Raw genomic sequence first — 17,530 nt, 5'->3', positions numbered from 1 at the left:
CTCCGCGGTGCGGAGCGCCGGGCCTGGGACCCTGCGGGCGCACGGTTGCGGGTGGCGCTCGCCTCGCTTTCTCCCTGCTCCCCGCGTCAGGGGTCGGCGGGCAGACCTGCCCAGACCACCGGGACTCCAAGCGACCCCAGGGCCCGGAGCGGTTCCTGCCGCCCGGGAGACGCCCCCTAGCCCCCGCCACAGCGTGGCCGTGTCGGACTAGCGGAGCGGCTGGAGGAAGAGGAGGCGGCGCCGCCAGGACAGCCTCTTCCCCGCCCCTCGCGTCTCCTCCCCGCGCCACCGGGAAGGACAAGGGGACTGGGCACTGGGACCCCAGCCAGTGAGCGCCCGTGCCCCGGGGCCGCCCCTCGCGCGCGCTCTCTTGCCGCGAGCCGGGGCAGCTCTCGCTTCACCCCGGTGCTGGCCGCAGCCATGAGCCAGGACGCGGACCCTAGCGGCTCCGAGCAACCGGACAGAGATGCCCGCAGCGTGCCCGGTGCCCCGGCGCCCACAGCCCCGGGCCCGCGAGGGATGCAGCCGCCGCCGCCCCCGCCCCCAGCTGGTCTACCCCAGATCATCCAAAAGTAAGTGGAGGCAGCCGGGTGCGGGGGTGCGCAGGGGGACACGCCCCGGACACCCCCTTCTGCGGCTTCATCTCTCCAGCCCTTGCTCAACTTTGCCCGGCCGCCTTGCGTTTGAAGTTTTCCTGCCCACTCTCGCGGCAGAGTCGGCGTCATTCTGGCTATTTGTGAGCTTGGGGTCAGGGAAGCCAATTTATTCGGGGAAAGTAATTTGGGTTTTCCTTATCCCCTTTTTCACGTCTTTAGGGATGTTACTGGTTATTTTGGACTAAAGTAGCTCAGATTAGGGGGACATGGACCAGAGTCTGTATTTCATCTTTCTGGTCCCAAGAGGCCGCTGGAATGTATGGAGAGCTGTGCGTGAGTGTGCGCGCGCGTGTGAGGGTGTGTAAGTGAAATGCCGCCGCCAAGAACTGGCTCTTAATGGTACCCCTGAAGTCAGCCAATACCACAGGGTGAAAAGGGTGGTGAATGTTTGTAAACAACGTGTTTTGCTTTGCCCTGTAAGACGTGTTGATACTTTTCAAGAAGGCCCTAGAGCGGAGTTCGCCGCCGCGCAACCGTTTTTCCATTAAAGTTAGCATCTCGCCATTCCGGCGCTGCATTTTCCCAGCGCGTGAGTAGGTTGGGGTGGTCCACAGGCCCTTAGAAACTATTTCAGCCCACCCGGGGACAGAAAAGTACAGCGGTGACGTTGTGTTCCTTCTTCCGAGATTTTGTTCGACAGTGTGAGGCCTAGAATATTGGTTTGTTTGAAGGGTATTTGTTCTCCTAAGGGTTTGCCTTCAGCTTGTAGCGAAGTCCTGAAAACTAGTTCAAGTGTAGCCAAGTCTGAAGGGTGAGTGCTTGGGCAAAACTGAGGAAACTAGAGAAATACACACAAGTGCAGCAAAGTCAACCTTATGGAATAGAGCAGACTTTTTTTTTTTTTTTTCTCCCCAGCGCTGCTGCGTGGATGCTTTGAGTTACATAAACATATTAAAATGTAGTAAGATAAATAACCAGTAATGGGATGTAAATGTAAGTAAGTGGTATTTAAATAAATACTGTTATTAAGATGGATTTATATAATAGAATAGTGAAAATTCAAGTTTGACATCAAAGAACGCTGGTATATTTCAGGACAAAATGGATCCCTTTTCTGACTGGCAGAAATGCAAAGCTCCATTTATGACAACATTTTGCTTTAATTTATTTTTGTATAGCTTTCAACTGCTACCAACTTTCCAACTATGTGAAAATTAAAATATTTTATATTATCATGCTGTGCCTATTGTTTTGCAGATGATTTCAGCTAAGACTTACTAAATATAATTGACAGTTTATGTACATCATTATTTAAAATTTTTCTTTAGTTTTTAATATAAATATAAACCAATAGAGAAAAAAATGTTTAACACCTAAAGTTCATTTACTAAAAAATACCTAATTGACTAATTACTACTAATAGGGAACCATCTAGTGCGCTCTTGCCGGGCCAGTGTTTTGTGGTTTAAGATTAAGCTGCACATTAAGTTTATTAAATTTGCTTTAGTATTGTAATTGCCCTGCATTTTTCTATCACTTACTTTTAATTAGGAAAAAACTAGGAGTTTTATGTCCACACAAAAATCTTTGTAGGTGGGTGTCTGATTACGAAATGTTGCCGTGTTGAAAATAAATGTAATTTTGTAGAAAATGGGTCATTTAAAGTGTATTTTAGTTACCTCATATAATAAATCATTTATCCTTTAAATTCACCCCCATTTTGAAAATTTCCCCATCTGGAATATCTTACTTTTAAAAGATGAGACTGAGCTTTTCAAAGATGGCCCCTTCTGCCAGTAGCACAGGATGGAACCCTCAAGAAGCGCCTGATAGCTCTGTCTTGTTTTCATTAGTGACAGACGAGTGTAGGAGCCAGGTCCAAGGCCAGTGCATGTGCCCATGGGAGTTGATATTTGTGTGCTTATCTTTCAAGGTATTTCTATATAAGGATGGTTTGGGGCTTGTGCTCCCCTGTAGTCAGTACCCACTGCAATTCTGCTGGAACCGGCGTAACATGGCAAATGCTTTTCAGGTCCACCTTTAATGCACTGAAACTTGAGCATGTTATTTTGCAACTACGTTTGCATAATTCAATCTGAGCCACCATTTTTCTGTAGTTGTGAGGTGCTGTTTGCATCAGCCATCTTTGAGAAAATGTAGCGCGGAGGTTGCCTTCAGCCGCGAAATGAGCTGTCGGCCTCTTGATTTGGAATTTTGTGAACGAGAGCTTTGGATGAAATTCTCCTGTGGTGGATTGAGTAGGAAATAGATTGTATGGTGGGACCTGCGTCTTTCCTAATTATTTTAGTGAGGTCATTATGTAATTTATAAGAGGAGAAATTTTGATCTCTTTCACACTGGTGAAGGTATCAATCTTCATATTGCATAGTGTTTAAGGATTGCAAGATTTTTTTCACATCTTAATGTCTAGGTTTACTGACATTTTTGTTCACGACGGCTTTCATTTGGGGTAAAGTTAATGACTTGGTAAAAGAATTGTCATGATTATAATGAAAACTAGTTCCTATTTACATACATTTCATCATAAGAGAACTGCTATATGTTACATTTATGTTGCTAGACACGTGAGGTATGACGGTGAATAATGAGGCTGATTCTGGTGTGTGTTTTATGGAAGCCAGTCTCGGTACTTACGAAGATTGCATCGAAAGTTAATTTCTGTGGAGTATTTTTCTTCTCAGGGATATTTAGTGGTTTTTTATTGTGTCCTTGGCTTGAGTCAAGGACTGTTCATGACCTTTCTGCTCCTGTTAACCCCTGACGGCTGGCCAGTATTGGCATTATCTATGAAGACTTATCAGCAATGCTGAGACACATGTAACTCATACCTTATAAGATCCTTGTTTTGAATGTACACTCTGTAATTTGGCCACTACGGAGGTATTACTGGATGAAACGTAAAGCATTATGTAAGCTATTGGGCAGTACTTCTAGAGGAGATTTGGGACGAGTTTAGGAAATCAAAATAATTTGAGGACTTAAAATATATTCTCCATATTAGTAGAAGTATGACCACATGGACTGGTGTGTTTTGGTGAATGCTTTTTTTAAGGATTTATCTTCATAAACATTCACAGTACTTTATTTCCAAAAGTATTTTATGTTTTAATTTTGTGCTTGCAAATAAAATTTAATTCTTGATTTAGAAGAAGTTATTTATTAATCTTGGTGAACACCAGAAGTTGAAACTTTTGGTTGTAAGTTTTAAAACTCTCTCTAGAATGAAAACAGAGCCACTCAATAGCGTGTGAAATGTTGAAAACAGTTGTCAGATGCAGCTACTAAGTGTACCACTAGTCGCGGTGAAAATTAGCCAGACAGGCACATACACCTTCTCTGAGGTGAACACACAGGTGATTTTCCAAAATTTTTTGATTTGCAGCAAAATATTCCTGGCTAACGCAGGATATTAGGTTGATGACTCAGTTATCCCTTGCAGGTTATTTTGATAAGCAATGAATAAAAATGAATTACAAAAATTGAAAAAGTTTTGGGTTAGCATCTGATAGCTACTGTCACCTGCAGGTGTTTGTGACTTAGGGGCATATAAATCCAGCTTTAATTTCTCAATTTTGTAATCTTCTGCATGGCGTTAGTTACGCTGGCTGGCTGTGTTCTGGCTGACTGTGTTTTCAGGGCAAAGTGTTACCCTCGATTCAGAATAGAAAATGTTACAAGTACTCACTCCGATTGCAGATAATTTTTACAGACATTCTGCGCTTTTGAAGATCTCCAGGTAACTCTTAGGGAGTGATAATGCAGGCAAGTCATATGTGATGTCCACCCACTTTGATGGACATGCTGACTGACAATCACATCCAGAATTGGGGAGGAAATACGAATTTGCCAGAAGGGACATTATCTCACTCATACTTGGTCCTTTCCTGAAAAAAGGATGGAATTTCTAACATCTGTGCCAGTTCCTAACATAAGTTTGAGCCCATTTTTAGGGGAAACAGGGATACATTTGTAGAAGGAATTTTGACAATTTTAAATACCATCTTAAACTGCACGTAAGACAAGCATTCAGCAGGAGAAAACATCTGAGAGGATTAAGTGGTTACCCAAAACAGGGAAGGAGAAAGGGTGGGCTCTGTTTTTGTTTTTTTTAGCATTCTGCAAAGTTTCTTTGCTTCTCTAGAAAGTCTCTTAAAAGTTTTTTTTTTTAAAGGAAATTTTGTTGAGGGTGTGTTGTGATAAGTATTTTTAGATAGCAAGTGTAGCTCTCGAGTTATGAGTTTTTCTGATATGTCCAAAGAGATCAGTATTATGAAATGTAGTACATTATTCCCATTAGTCATGGTAAATGACTATACATATGGTGTGCACAGGGCTGTTCTAACACCAGTGCTGTAGGGAAGGAAAGGAAGAAACATTTTATCACCCATTTTATTCTTCTGTGCACTTATTCTTTTGCTACCGCCTGAGCAGTTAAATCAAAATTAATAATTTTAACAGTCCAAATCTGTCAGCTGGAATGTGAACTCTGAAATGTTAGGATCTCTTTGTCTTTCTTTATAGTTACCAGGGGGAAAAGAAACCCCACCAGGATTGACTCACAGTGAAATGATCCCACATTATCCAGTTTCTTTCTCTCTCTCCCTGATTTATTTTTCTTGGGACTGTAGGTTGGGTTTTTTTTTTTTTTGACTCTAGTTAAACTAATATTTCTTCTCTGCCCACAACAGCTAATGCACAAGTAGACAAATCAATATAGTTTAATTCACAGCTTTGATAAACAAGAATCCACAGAATGTTGGGAACTGGGGTCTCATGAAGGGGTAGGATTAAAATGGACTGAACTAAATATGGAAAGCAAGAATGGAAGAAGCAGCTTGAGACAGAGTTTGAGTTAAAACTCCAAAGAGAAATCCAGAGGCAGGGCTCCCTTCCTCTTTCATCACCCGGTCCCCCTGCCAGACAAAAGCCTGAAGGGGTCTCCTGTGCCACAAAATCCCACTTAATCTGACTTTTATTTCCTGCCACAGCAATTATCTTGTTTCAGATGGTCTAACTGATAGGATTTTGTGTATTTTAACAGGGGAAGTTGCTGTGGAGCTGCAGCTGGTGTGAATGACTGGTAGCTAGCTGTGTTTCCAATACCGTGTTGAAAAGTTTTGCAGAAAGTAAAGTGATCCATATTCCAGATTCCGAGCAGACGGTAATTAGCAGTTTATAGAAAGGTGTTCACGGCATTTCACTTTCTGGTTAATGAATCTGGTTGGATCTTGGTGATATGTGTGTTATCCTGGAAACCTGATACTGCTTGTTCCCACCAGTGAGAAGACTGGGAAATCCTGACTTTAATTAAATAGGCACATTTTTGAATCAGGAATGTGAATTTGGTTTCCAACACCACCAAGGGGGTGTTGGCGGAGGGGCTGATATTTTGCCTGGCTTGGTGGGTGGTCACTGTTTAAATTCCACCCAACTAAGGTTTCAGTCTTTGACATTTACAGACAGCAAGTTTGGGGACAAGTCATCACTGCCAGCTGTTTGAGAAAGAGGTGGAAGGGAAGGACTTGTGCCTGCCCCCAATGTTTTGTTTGTGTATTTTGGGTATGATGCATATTTCTATGCGTATGATGCATATTTTAATATGATACCGTCTTTACAGCAGTTACAGCCAAGTTAACTGATCCTCCTCTTTCCTATATTCCTGCTGGATTTTATAAGACCAGTAAGTCCCTTTGGCGGCAACTTTTCCGACTCACTGACAGCACATCTGTCAGGGAGATAGTACATATTGCCCTGAATGTATTTTATGAGCAAAAGGGGAGCCATTGAGCAACTTCACGCGGGGATGTTGATAACTTATAGCTCAGTTTGCTGAATAAATCTTTTCATGTGTTCAGAAACAAAAGGCGGGGGGCTGTGCATGGGTAGGGGAGTGGTTGTCACTCCATAAAGATAGTTTTCACGCCACTTTGCCCTTCTTTTAATGTGGGTATTTGCTTTAAGGATGCACGCATGAGGCCCTCTGCTGCTGCCCTTTCTTTGCACCTGCTTTTTCTCCATCACAGTAAAGACCCAGCGGTTCTCAATTGCCACATCCCACTTCTAACCCAAACCTGGAAACCTCCACTTGCTGCTGTCTGGACACCTTAAATATTTTTCAATTTTGCAGCTTGTCTGTAGTCTCTCTCCCAAATTTGTTTTTGCTTTTACTCATTAGATCTGCCCTTAAACCTGACCCCCAGTGATGACACTGCAGGAGTAGACAAGGTAGTATATGTTTTAAAGTTACTCATTTCAGTTCATTTAAAATGCACTGTTGAATGGGGTGATTTAGGATCTGCCTGGTGTTGTCAAGGGTAAAAAGAGCATCTATGCTCCAAATTAATTATTGGGTTTCTGACCAAAAGGGTCAGAGTGGAAAAGAAAACCCTGGATTGGGAGTGTGTGACCTGGACAAGCCAATTAACCTTCCTAATTCAGCCTCTCCAGGAATTGGGAATGATTGATGGCAGTTCTTTCCAAGATTAAAATTATGCGACCCTCCAGGAACACTGCTGAGCGATCACTCATGTGTTGTAGAATGCGTCCCCTCTCCTGCTGTGTGTCTGAGGGGATAGATTCCATAGAGTTACCTTTCAGCCGTGGGCACACGTACTATGTTTGTGAGATTGAGCACGCATGAAAACAACAATAGCCACAAAAAGAGAATTGAATGCTTTCTCCAACATTTGCAAAGTAAATTTGAATCGGTGACATAATTTTATTTTTTCAATGACATAATTTTAAGTCAGAAAAGTAGACACTCCTGTTGGTGAGAAAGAGGACGTTTTGCATTGTTTTCTAATCTCTAGAAAATTTAAAAAGTGACAACAGTTATTTTTGGAATGTTAATTATCTTCAAGTGTCAAAATGGATACTTGGGTTTACAGAAAGACTTCTGTTTTCAAGTCAGGAGACAGATCCAATACTTTTCATGTATCTAAATTGGATTGTGTTAAACACAGGCAGGTGGGAGTATGTTGGGTGATGTCACTGTTTTCAAAGGGAAAAAATGTAAACACCGGACCTCCAGGCTCTTCTAGGAGCCTGACTGCCCTGCGGACAGGACTCCGAAAACCGTGATGCGCACTCCGACTGCTGCGCGGGTGGCAGAGACAGCGCCCAGGACTCGCGGCCTGAGAAACACTTTGTGAAGAGGTCATGGTTGTCCAGAAGCTAGGCCTCAGGTTTCTCTGTGGCATCCTTGAATGGAAGAGACCAAATGCTGTTTCCAGAGCCTCTGAAGGACAGGTCTCCTTGGGCCCTGCGTCTGCCTGGGCTAACAGGGTCACTTACTGTCTGGGTTATGGAGAGCCTATATTTGATTTTTAAAAGATTTTTTTTAACCTTTTGCATAAAAAGGGGAGATGGGTTGTGTGATTGAATTTTGATTTATAGGCTTTATGTTATATACATAAGAATATTTACTGTAGCATTGTCTAGAAAAGCAAAATTAGAAACCACCCAAATGTTTCTCAATTGAGAAAATAAAATCATTTGAATGTATAACAGTGTATACCATTCAACCATTAGAACGTGACTGCTATCTTATTTTATTAATATGGAATATAAACCATGTAGTAATGTTATCTAAAAAAATCACAGCCTGTCCACAGGGATCTCATGGTTTTAAAAAACTGTGTGTGGCTCGGCTGGTTGGAGCCTGGTCCTCGTATACTGAAAGGCCAGCAGTTTGATCCTTGTCTGGGCACACGCCAGGGTTGTGGGTTCGATCCCCTGTCAGAGCCTGTACTGGGAGACAGCCAATTGATGTTTCTCTCTCTCCCTTGCTCGCTCTCTAAAATCAATCAATAAAAAATTTTTGACAGTATTTATGAGTATTTATGTGCGTGCCTGCAAACCAGGAAAAACACATCTAAATAACAAATATAGAGATGTTAGCAGTGGTTCTAACTCTAGGTGATGCAGTTATAATGGTTTGTGTTTTTTAATAATATTTATTTTCATTAACGTATATTACCTTTATAATCAGAAAACTTTCCATTTTTTAGAACAGAAGTAGGAGTAGACATTTCATATCAGCACATTGCGCTGTCTTTAAGACTCAACTGCCTATTAATGTTTTAGATTTTAGACCTGGAAGGCATCTGAGAGCTATGTTAGCCCAGCCCTCCTGTTTTTCTTGAGAAGGCAAATGAGCATCATAGAAGTCAAATGAATTGTACAAGGTCACACAGCAAGATAGTAGTCAGATTGGCATAGGATTCCTCATCTTTCTGTCTATTGAATTTCCTGCTAGGCTATCCTTTTGTCTGCCTGGAAATTGGGGAAAGCGAAATGGAGAACATTCTTTTTTTTAAAAAAAATATTTTATTTACTTATTTTTAGAGAGGGGAAGGGAGAGAGCAAGAGAGGGAGGGAAACATCAATGTGCAGTTGCGCCATGCACGCCCCCTACTGGGGACCTGGCCCACAACCCAGGCATGTGCCTTGACTGGGAATTGAAATGGTGACCTTTTGCTCTGCAGTCCGGTGCTCAACCCACTGAGCCACACTAGCCAGGGTGAGAACATTCTTAAACTGACTCTTTATCCACTGGCTCTAGTCTGTTCACATCCCCCACTTGTAAATCCCCATTTGTAAAGGGGATTACAAAAAGCATCCTTGGGTAAGTTATCTCCTCCCCTTGTCCCCCATAGGTTGTTGTGCAGGTGGCAGCAGCCCGGGTCTCCCCAGGGCACCTCATGCTCTGTTCCATCCTGCCAAACAAGCCGAGCATCACATTCCGAATGCGCCCTCCACCGCCACTATTTGAAATTAACAGGCATAACCATGATTCTGTTATCGAATCTAAGGAAATTAATCTGAAATATTTTTTTCTAATAAGTACTAGACTTCTAACTTTTACAGATTGTCATAAAAATGTCTCATATAGTTATTTAAAAAACCCACCAAAACCCTGGTTTTGCATTTGTTTATGATGTCTCCTATAGTTTAGTAAGTATACCCGCCTTTTTCTGTTCTTCATGACTGAGGATTCCAGGCCGGTTGTCTTGAAGAATGAGCTGTGGTCTGGATGTGCCTGCTATTTCCTCATGACCAGATTCAGGTTAAGCGTTTTGGCAAGAGGAAGCAACAGGTGATGCGTGTTCCACTAAGTCTGATCCTGTGGTTAATGTGGTCACTGCCAGGGCTCTCCATCATAATGGGACCTTTTTTTCTTGTGATTAGTAAGTTGTCTGTGGGAGAGATACTATGAGACCCTCTGAATATCCTGTTTTCCAACAAACATTCATCTAGTGGTTTTATATTTTAGTTTGACCATATTTTATAAAATCCCCTTGGAGGAAATATGTGGAACTAAAATGATAACTAAATATCACTTTAGAGTGGATAGAGTTTAAATCTGACAGTCTTCAACATATGTTTGTATTGTACCAGCCTGTACATATACCTGAAGCCTCTGGATTTTTCTAGTTCCGACTGAATAGAAGCTTAGTTGATGGGCCAGCCACTTCCCCCTTCCTCTCCAGCAGGCATTTAATGTCCATACAAAGTGAATATAAGTCCCTTTTAATGCTAATGGCAGTGAGCGGATGCTAATGTAATTTTTGCTAGCTCACACAATATTTTGGCATCCTCTTGAAGGTATGTTGACTCTTTGCAAAACCCTTCTATCTTCCTTTTCAAAAGCACTATATGAAGCTGACTTTAAAAATGTCTGATGACTGGCCCTGGGTGAGCCTAAACTGGGTGAGTCCTGGAGCTGGTCTGTGACCACCAGTTTGTTCATGCTTTTTAGATTTAAGTTACATAGCTATTTTTGCCTCTGCCACATTGGTGCTTTTATTTTCATGCAGAAAATATGTGTGGGTGGGGAAGGTGGTGTGGAGAAGTGCAAAGAATCAGGAGCAGCCATGCTCTGTGTTTTAGATTCAGTTTTGCTGCCACTAACCCGGAGGCTCAGTGTTCTCATCTGTAAAAGGGAACAATAATAGCTCTGGCCAGTGTAGCTCAGTTGGTGGGGCGTGGTCCCGCAAAGTGAAGGATTTCTAATTGGGGCACAGGCTTGCATTGCGGGTTTGGTCCACGGTTGGGATACATGAGAGAGGCAACTGATTGATGTTTTCTCTCCCTTCCCCTCTCTCTAAAGATAAATAAATGAAGTTTAAAAAAGGGAACAGTGATATAAAGTGAATAACAATTAACATCATTCAGTGCTCTCTGTGTGCCACCTACTATCCTAAGCACTTTATGTGTGTCTGATTCATTTAATCCAACAGTAACCCTGAGGTAAGGGCTGTTATTTCCCCCATTTTACAGATGAGCACACCAAGTCACAAACTTACAGGGAACCAGCAAAGCTAAGAACTGTAGTATTTATGAAGAACTGATGGGGTGGGGCTGGGATGGGAGAGTGTTTTGTAAACTCAGGTGATTGTATCACCTCTATGTAAATATCTGTGTTCTCAAAATACTTTCTAGAAAACCCATTGTTTACAAAAATTATAGAAAAATTGCTGAAATAAATTTGAAAGTAGGTAAAATTTAATTTGAGGCAAACTTAGCATTCCAATTAAAACCACTTTTTTTGTCTCCCCTTTTTTTCTTGTAATTTAAGTATGCCTTTTGGTTTAAAGTGAAATCCATATCCCAATTTAAATTCCATGAGCGAATCTGACTCTGGCATTGATTCACTGCCTCACTCTGCTTGTTATGCATGTTAGGCAAGATCTGAATTTGATGCTCACTGAGAGTATATAAACACTTATAATCCTCTCAGCATGTGCTAAAATAATAACAGATATGATAGTTTGATTTGCAAAGTGAGTGTCTGCCAAGTTCTACCAGACCGTTTCTGAATCAATTCAGAAAACCAGGAATCAACAATGATTTAAAGTGTCCCAGGTTCCTATTAATAGCAAAAAGAATTCCTGACTTGAATCACAGCCACAACAAGCTTGCTTAGTCTCCACCAGACGTACTTCTTGAACGGCCTTAGCAGACACTGTTTCAGGTGTTCTTTTGCTTTAAGAAGCCATGGTATATAAAAACCAGACTTACTAGAATCAATAAATCAGAAAAGGATTGTTTGCCTTTGACCTGTGAAAGGGTTTACAGTAAAGTTTCCCAGTGTATTTCAAATAGAAACTTAATAAATCTAAGAATTTATAGAGATCCAGTAATAATTTTAAAAATGTTTTTGTCCTTTTACAGAGGCATAGTTGAAATATACTAAGCTACAAAAGCATCCAACAAACAACCAAGCTAATAAATATGTTTATTACCACCCAAAGTTTCTTAATATCTCTTATAATTTATCCTTCTCTCTTTCTGTTAACTCCCTCCCCCTCAGGCATCTACTGATCTGCTTTCTATCACTATGGATGAGTTAGCATTTTCTGGAATTTCCTACAAGTGGAATCACAGAATGTTCACCCCCCGCCCCAACCCACTGGCTTCTTTCAGTATAATGATTTTGGGGGAAGTAATATTTTTTAAAATTGTGATAGAAGACATAAAACATGACATTTACCATTTTAAATATTTTAAAGTGTAATTCAGCGGCATTAAGTACATTCACAATGTGGTACAACCATCACCACCGCTGTCTGTAGTTCCCGAACATTGGTGTCGCCCTGCCCCCGTGAAGCCGTGTTCCCCATTCCCTCCTTCCCCCAGGCCCCTGGCAACCACTAATCTGATTTTTGTCTCCAAGGACTTGCCTGGACATTTCATACACGTGGACTCATAAAATACGTGGCCTTTTGGATCAGGCTTTCTTTTCACTTAACATAATGTTTTCAAGGTTTATTCATGTTTTAGCATATATCAGTGCTTCCTTCCTTTTGACTGCTGACTAATATTCTATTGTATGGACAGACCGCATTTTGTTTATCCATTCATCAGGAATGGATTTGGGTTGTTTCTGATTTTGACTATTGTGAATAGTGCTGCTCTGTCCATTGGTGTACACGTTTTTGCTCGAACATCCGTTTCCTGTTCTTTTGAGTATAGTATATCTGAGAGTAAAATTGCTGAGTCATGTGGTAACTGTGTAATTTATTGAGGGAATAAGTTGAACTGTTTTCCAGAGTGGCCGCACCATTTTACATTCCTTCCAGCAATGAATGGAGATTCCAGTTGCTGCACGGCTTGCCAACGCGTGCTATTTTCCTTCGTTTTTAACGATGGCCATCCTCGCTGGTATAACGTGGTGTCTCATTGTGGTTTTGATTTGTATTTCCCTGATGGCCAAATGCTGTTGAGCATCTTTTCATGTATTTGTTGGCTGTTTTTAATCTTCTTTGGAAAACACCTATTCAGATTCTTTGTCCATTTTTTAATTGAATAGTTTGTCTTTTTGTTTTGAAACTGTAAGAATTCTTGATAAATTCTGGATACTAGACCCTTTTCAGATATATGATTTCCAAATATTTTCTCTCAATCTCTGGGGTTTCTTTCAGCATAATGGTTTTAAGGTTCATCTGGTTTTTTTTTTGTTTGTATATATATCAGGTGTTTGGTCCTTTTCATTGTTGAGTGGTATTCCATCTTATGGATGTACCATAAATTGTTTATCCATTCGCCTGTTGTTTTAGGCTGCTTCCATTTTTTGTCTATTACAAATAAAGCTGGCATAAACACCCCTTTATAAGGTTTTTTTCTTTTAAAGATTTTATTTATTTATTTTTAGACAGAGGGGGAGGGTGGGAGAAAAAGAGGGAGAGAAACATTAATGTGCACTTGCCTCTCACGTGTCCCCTACTGGGGACCCGGCCCACAAGCCAGGCATGTGCCCTGACTGGGAATTGAACTGGCAACCCCCCCTCATTAGCAGGCCGGCACTCAATCCACTGAGCTACACCAGCCAAGGCCCTTTATAAGTTTTTATATGGACGTATCTTTTAGTTTTCATGGATAAATGTGTAGGCCAATGATAACCTTTTAGGGGCATGATGTTATATAAGTTAGAATCATTTTGGGGGGTAAAAATACCTTTGAATTTGTATCATTGTGTCTTTGAACAGAGACTGCTTATATGACCCTTCAAGGCATTGAAGAAATACATGCTTTTTTCTTTTTCAATGTTAGTTTTCAGGGTTAGCCACTAATTAGCTTAGTTTGTTTTTTCTCCTACGGATGAATCTTCCTTCAAGGTTTCATGTGACAAATAATTATTATGGTGGAAGTTGGGACATAAAGGGAATAAGACAACATAACTGCAGAACTTTAAGCTGGAAGAAACCCCAGAGATCATCTAATTCAATTCTCTTGTTTTATGGAAAAGAAAGCAAGTCTAGAAAGAAGATCAGATTTACCAAAGGCCACTCAGCTTTAGAGAAGCTAAGTGGGCAGGGAAACCTCACGTGCCTGTGAGTGCCATTGCGCATCGCCTAGCAATGAGGCCTCCACAGACGCCGCAGTGCAGGGGTGAGTGACAGCCCGTATCCCTGCTGTTCATACAGTGCTGTGGAGTTCATAGGGCACTTTCCCCTCCTGGGTTATCCCATTTAATCCTCCAACAACCCTGTGAAGTAGGTAGGGATTAAGTAACTACGAGCAGGTCAGGGTCCCCTAGCCAATGACTAAAGGGCCCAGGCTTAGGACCTGGCCTCCTGACCTGTTCCAGCTTGTGCTCCTCCCTTTAGTGCCCACTGCCACTGCCTTTGTTCAGGCCCCACCCTCTCCCCCTGCCCCCAGCAGGGCCTGTCCTCACATCTCTCTTTTCTCCACACCAACATGGCCTTCATCTTGTCATCGTTCGATTAAAGGCTTGCTGTAGCTTCTCGTTGCCTGTAGGTTGATATTGAGACTGTCTAGAACCCCTTCTGGATCTGCCCCCACGTAGCTGCCCAGCCCCATCCTCCTGCTCTCTCCCCAACTAGAATATTTCTTTCATCTTTATTGATTCTGCTTAGACTTCCCCTCTTTTAGGGAGCTTTCCCTGACCCCATGTAGGAAGGGGAGGTGGGTGCCCCTTTCCTGTAATGCCCTGTGGCCTCCCCCTGTAGCATTTAGCCAACACTTACCTCTTATTGGGCTCCCCTGTGAAGCCCTTGTGGGCAGGGCCAGTGTCTTTCACCTTGGTGATCTCAGCACCTGGCAGGGTCCCTGGTACATAGTTTGTTGAATACATGAGACAATGAGCAATTTAACTGCAACAGGACTTAACCTGACTTTGTGATGAGATAACCACTCGGGATGGTCTCATGGGGGAGAACTGATGTGAGACCAGAGCTTGGCTTTCTGCAACTTAGGTTTTATTCAGCCTGCCTGTCTGAAAGGGCTAGAGAGACACACATACCTTGCCTTTATGTTTGGGGGGTCGTATAAGTGGGGTCACAGACCCAGGAAGTAAGGAACCCCATATCTGGTCTGGGCTGCACCTTCAGACCACTGTGGGAGCAGAGGTGAGGCACTTAGTGTCTCAGGTCCCAAGTTTGTTAAACAGGGTCAGGGTATGGGCTTGTTCTAGAATGTGGGGGTTGTTATAACCATCAGTGAGAACACACAGGGACATGCGTTGATAGGAATAAAGTGCTCCACACATATGTGTCATAATGTGATCTGACTTTTGTCTCAGTCATCTCCAGCCAGGAACCCGAGTGAGCAAATTCCAGGCAAATTCAGCAAATTCTTCTGTGAGATTCAATCCAAGTAGGAGAAAGGGTGGAAATGACTGCTCGGAGCACCCCCTTAAACCTTGTTGCATCAAAACATTCAACAACAGAAATTTCTTGATCATAAAAATCGTTTTTAAGTCCTAAGCGAACTCTCTGCTTAAGCAATTTCTAAAAGAACACAAGTCAAGGCAACTGGGATAGTTTATTATTACCTTGACATTTGCAATAATGACAGTTTAACTGTGGCAATGATAACGACAGTTGACCTGTGGCAGCTGCAAAAAGCAGTTGCCCAGAAAATAAGATAATGCCCATGATTTCTCAATGAGACCTACTCTAACCACCTTATTTAAATTGCATCCTGTGCCTTCCTGTCCGATCTCCCTTACCTTGCTCTGTTCTTCCCATAGCACTCTTCATCTTCTAACAGTTTATGTAATTTACTTACTTTCCTTACTGTATTTTTGTTGTCTGTGATAGCTCCTTCTACCATGTCTGTGTCATGTAAGCTCTCCAGGAGCAGGGGAGTTTTATTCAGCGATTTACCACCCCCAGCACCTGCAAATAATACCTGGCACCTAGAAGCAGCTCAGTAAATATTTGTGGAAGGACTAGATGAACTGTTAATAAAGATGCCTGTTCATAAAAAGCTTAGGCATTGTTACATGGTGGCATTTGTTTCTTCTCTGAGCCCACCCAGGATGTGAACTATGTGTGATCTGGGCTTTGTGTGACTTAGGAAACGGACATGAATGTGCAAGATGTTAGATCACAGCCCTGTTCCCGTGTGATTCTTACAAGGAAAAGAAGGTGTAGGCCTGGACCGCTCCCACCAGCCCCCGGCGGCATCAGTGACTCGGTGCTCTTATTGCAGCCTGCTTCTGGCAGTGGTGGCCAGTCTAGTTGGACTCTCTTTGGCAGACATCAGAGCTGTGCATTTGATGGGGTCTTGATGTTGGGTGAAGAGAGGGAAGGGCTAGGTCTCACGCAGTCCCTTGAAATCAAGGCCCACATGACTGGGACAACCATACGTCCAGCAACGGGGGATTAGTGTGTAAATTCAGCTACATTCTCCCATACTATGAGGACTATCTCTATGTGCTTTTATGGAGAGATCCCAAGGATATGGGGAAAAAACCAAGGTGCAACAAAAGTGTGTATATTGGGTTGGCCAAAAAGTTCGTTTGATTTTTGCCATAAGATGGCTCTAGTAGCGCTTAGTTGTCTTTAACTTCATTTGAAACAATTTTGTTAGGCTGTATTGTGATGGCTGTCATATCAGCATGCAATTAAAAAAACTTATCAAAATTGGTGAATTGTTGTTCATTTCCACCCTTTCTCCTACTTGGATTGAATCTCACAGAAGAATTTGGTGAATTTGCCTGGAATTTGCTCACTCAGGTTCCTGGCTGGAGACGACTGAGACAAAAGTCAGGTTACATTATGACACACACATACGTGTTTTAATATTGACGATGGAAGAAAATAAGCAACACTTACAGCACATTATGCTTTATTATTTCAAGAAAGGTAAAGACACAACTGAAATGCAAAAAAAAGATTTGTGCGGGGTATGGAGAAGGTGCTGTGACCGATCGAACATGTCAAGAGTGGTTTTCGAAGTTTCGTGCTGGAGATTCTCACTGGATGATGCTCCATGGGCAGGTAGAGCAGTTGAAGTTGATAGTGATCAAATTAAGACACTAATTGAGAACAATCAACATTATACCCTGTGGGAGATAGCTGACATACTCAAAATATCCAAATCAATAAAGTTATTGGTAAAAATGAAAACTGTGCCTTTTATTTTACAGAAATAACTAAATAAACTTTTTGGCCAACCCAATGGTTGCTATCTTTTACATAAGAAAAGGGGAGTATAGGAATATGTATTTGCCTTACATAGTTGCATAGAATACTGGAAGAGCAAACTAAAAGAAAACCTAATAAAATGATTACCTACAAGTGCAGGTGGAGAATAGGGTTGAGTGGTAGAAGGGTGAGGGTGAGACCCGTGCTACAGCAGGTGGTAGAGGGTGGAGGAGGAGGCTCCAGGAATGAAGGCTGCAGCTGTCTCAGGAGGTCATTCTGAGTTGCTTAGAAATCTAAGCCTAGGGGCTTGTCAGATGGAGGTGGGAGGAGAGGAGAGTGCTCTAGGTGGAAATGCCTTTTCAGAGATTATGAGAAAGATCCTCCTTGACTTGAGTGTGGTTTTGATGAAAAGGGCCGATATGGGATGGGGTAGCTGGGGAATGGTGAGAGCTGAGGATGCAAAATAAGGAAGGTTGCTGGTGACACAGAACCATGCCTCTCAAGGTTAGGAGTTTG

The 17,530-nt window shown here is 42.2% G+C and overlaps 1 protein-coding gene across 1 annotated transcript in view; it reads left to right on the top strand.

The window, feature by feature from the left end:
* The first annotated feature begins 356 nt into the window (after positions 1-356).
* Positions 357-17,530, top strand: part of RBM20 (RNA binding motif protein 20) — a 179,965-nt gene continuing 162,791 nt past the window's right edge. The window contains exon 1 of the mRNA XM_024555799.4: positions 357-572. Within this exon, the coding sequence (XP_024411567.4) occupies positions 421-572 (152 nt within the window). The 5' untranslated portion in view covers positions 357-420. The remainder of the gene's footprint in view (positions 573-17,530) is intronic.

This window comes from Desmodus rotundus, chromosome 4 (genome assembly GCF_022682495.2).
Source record: "Desmodus rotundus isolate HL8 chromosome 4, HLdesRot8A.1, whole genome shotgun sequence".
Taxonomy (NCBI): Eukaryota; Metazoa; Chordata; class Mammalia; order Chiroptera; family Phyllostomidae; genus Desmodus; species Desmodus rotundus.
The sequence above is the reverse complement of the archived record's forward strand: the minus strand, read 5'-3'. Positions and strand labels throughout refer to the sequence as shown.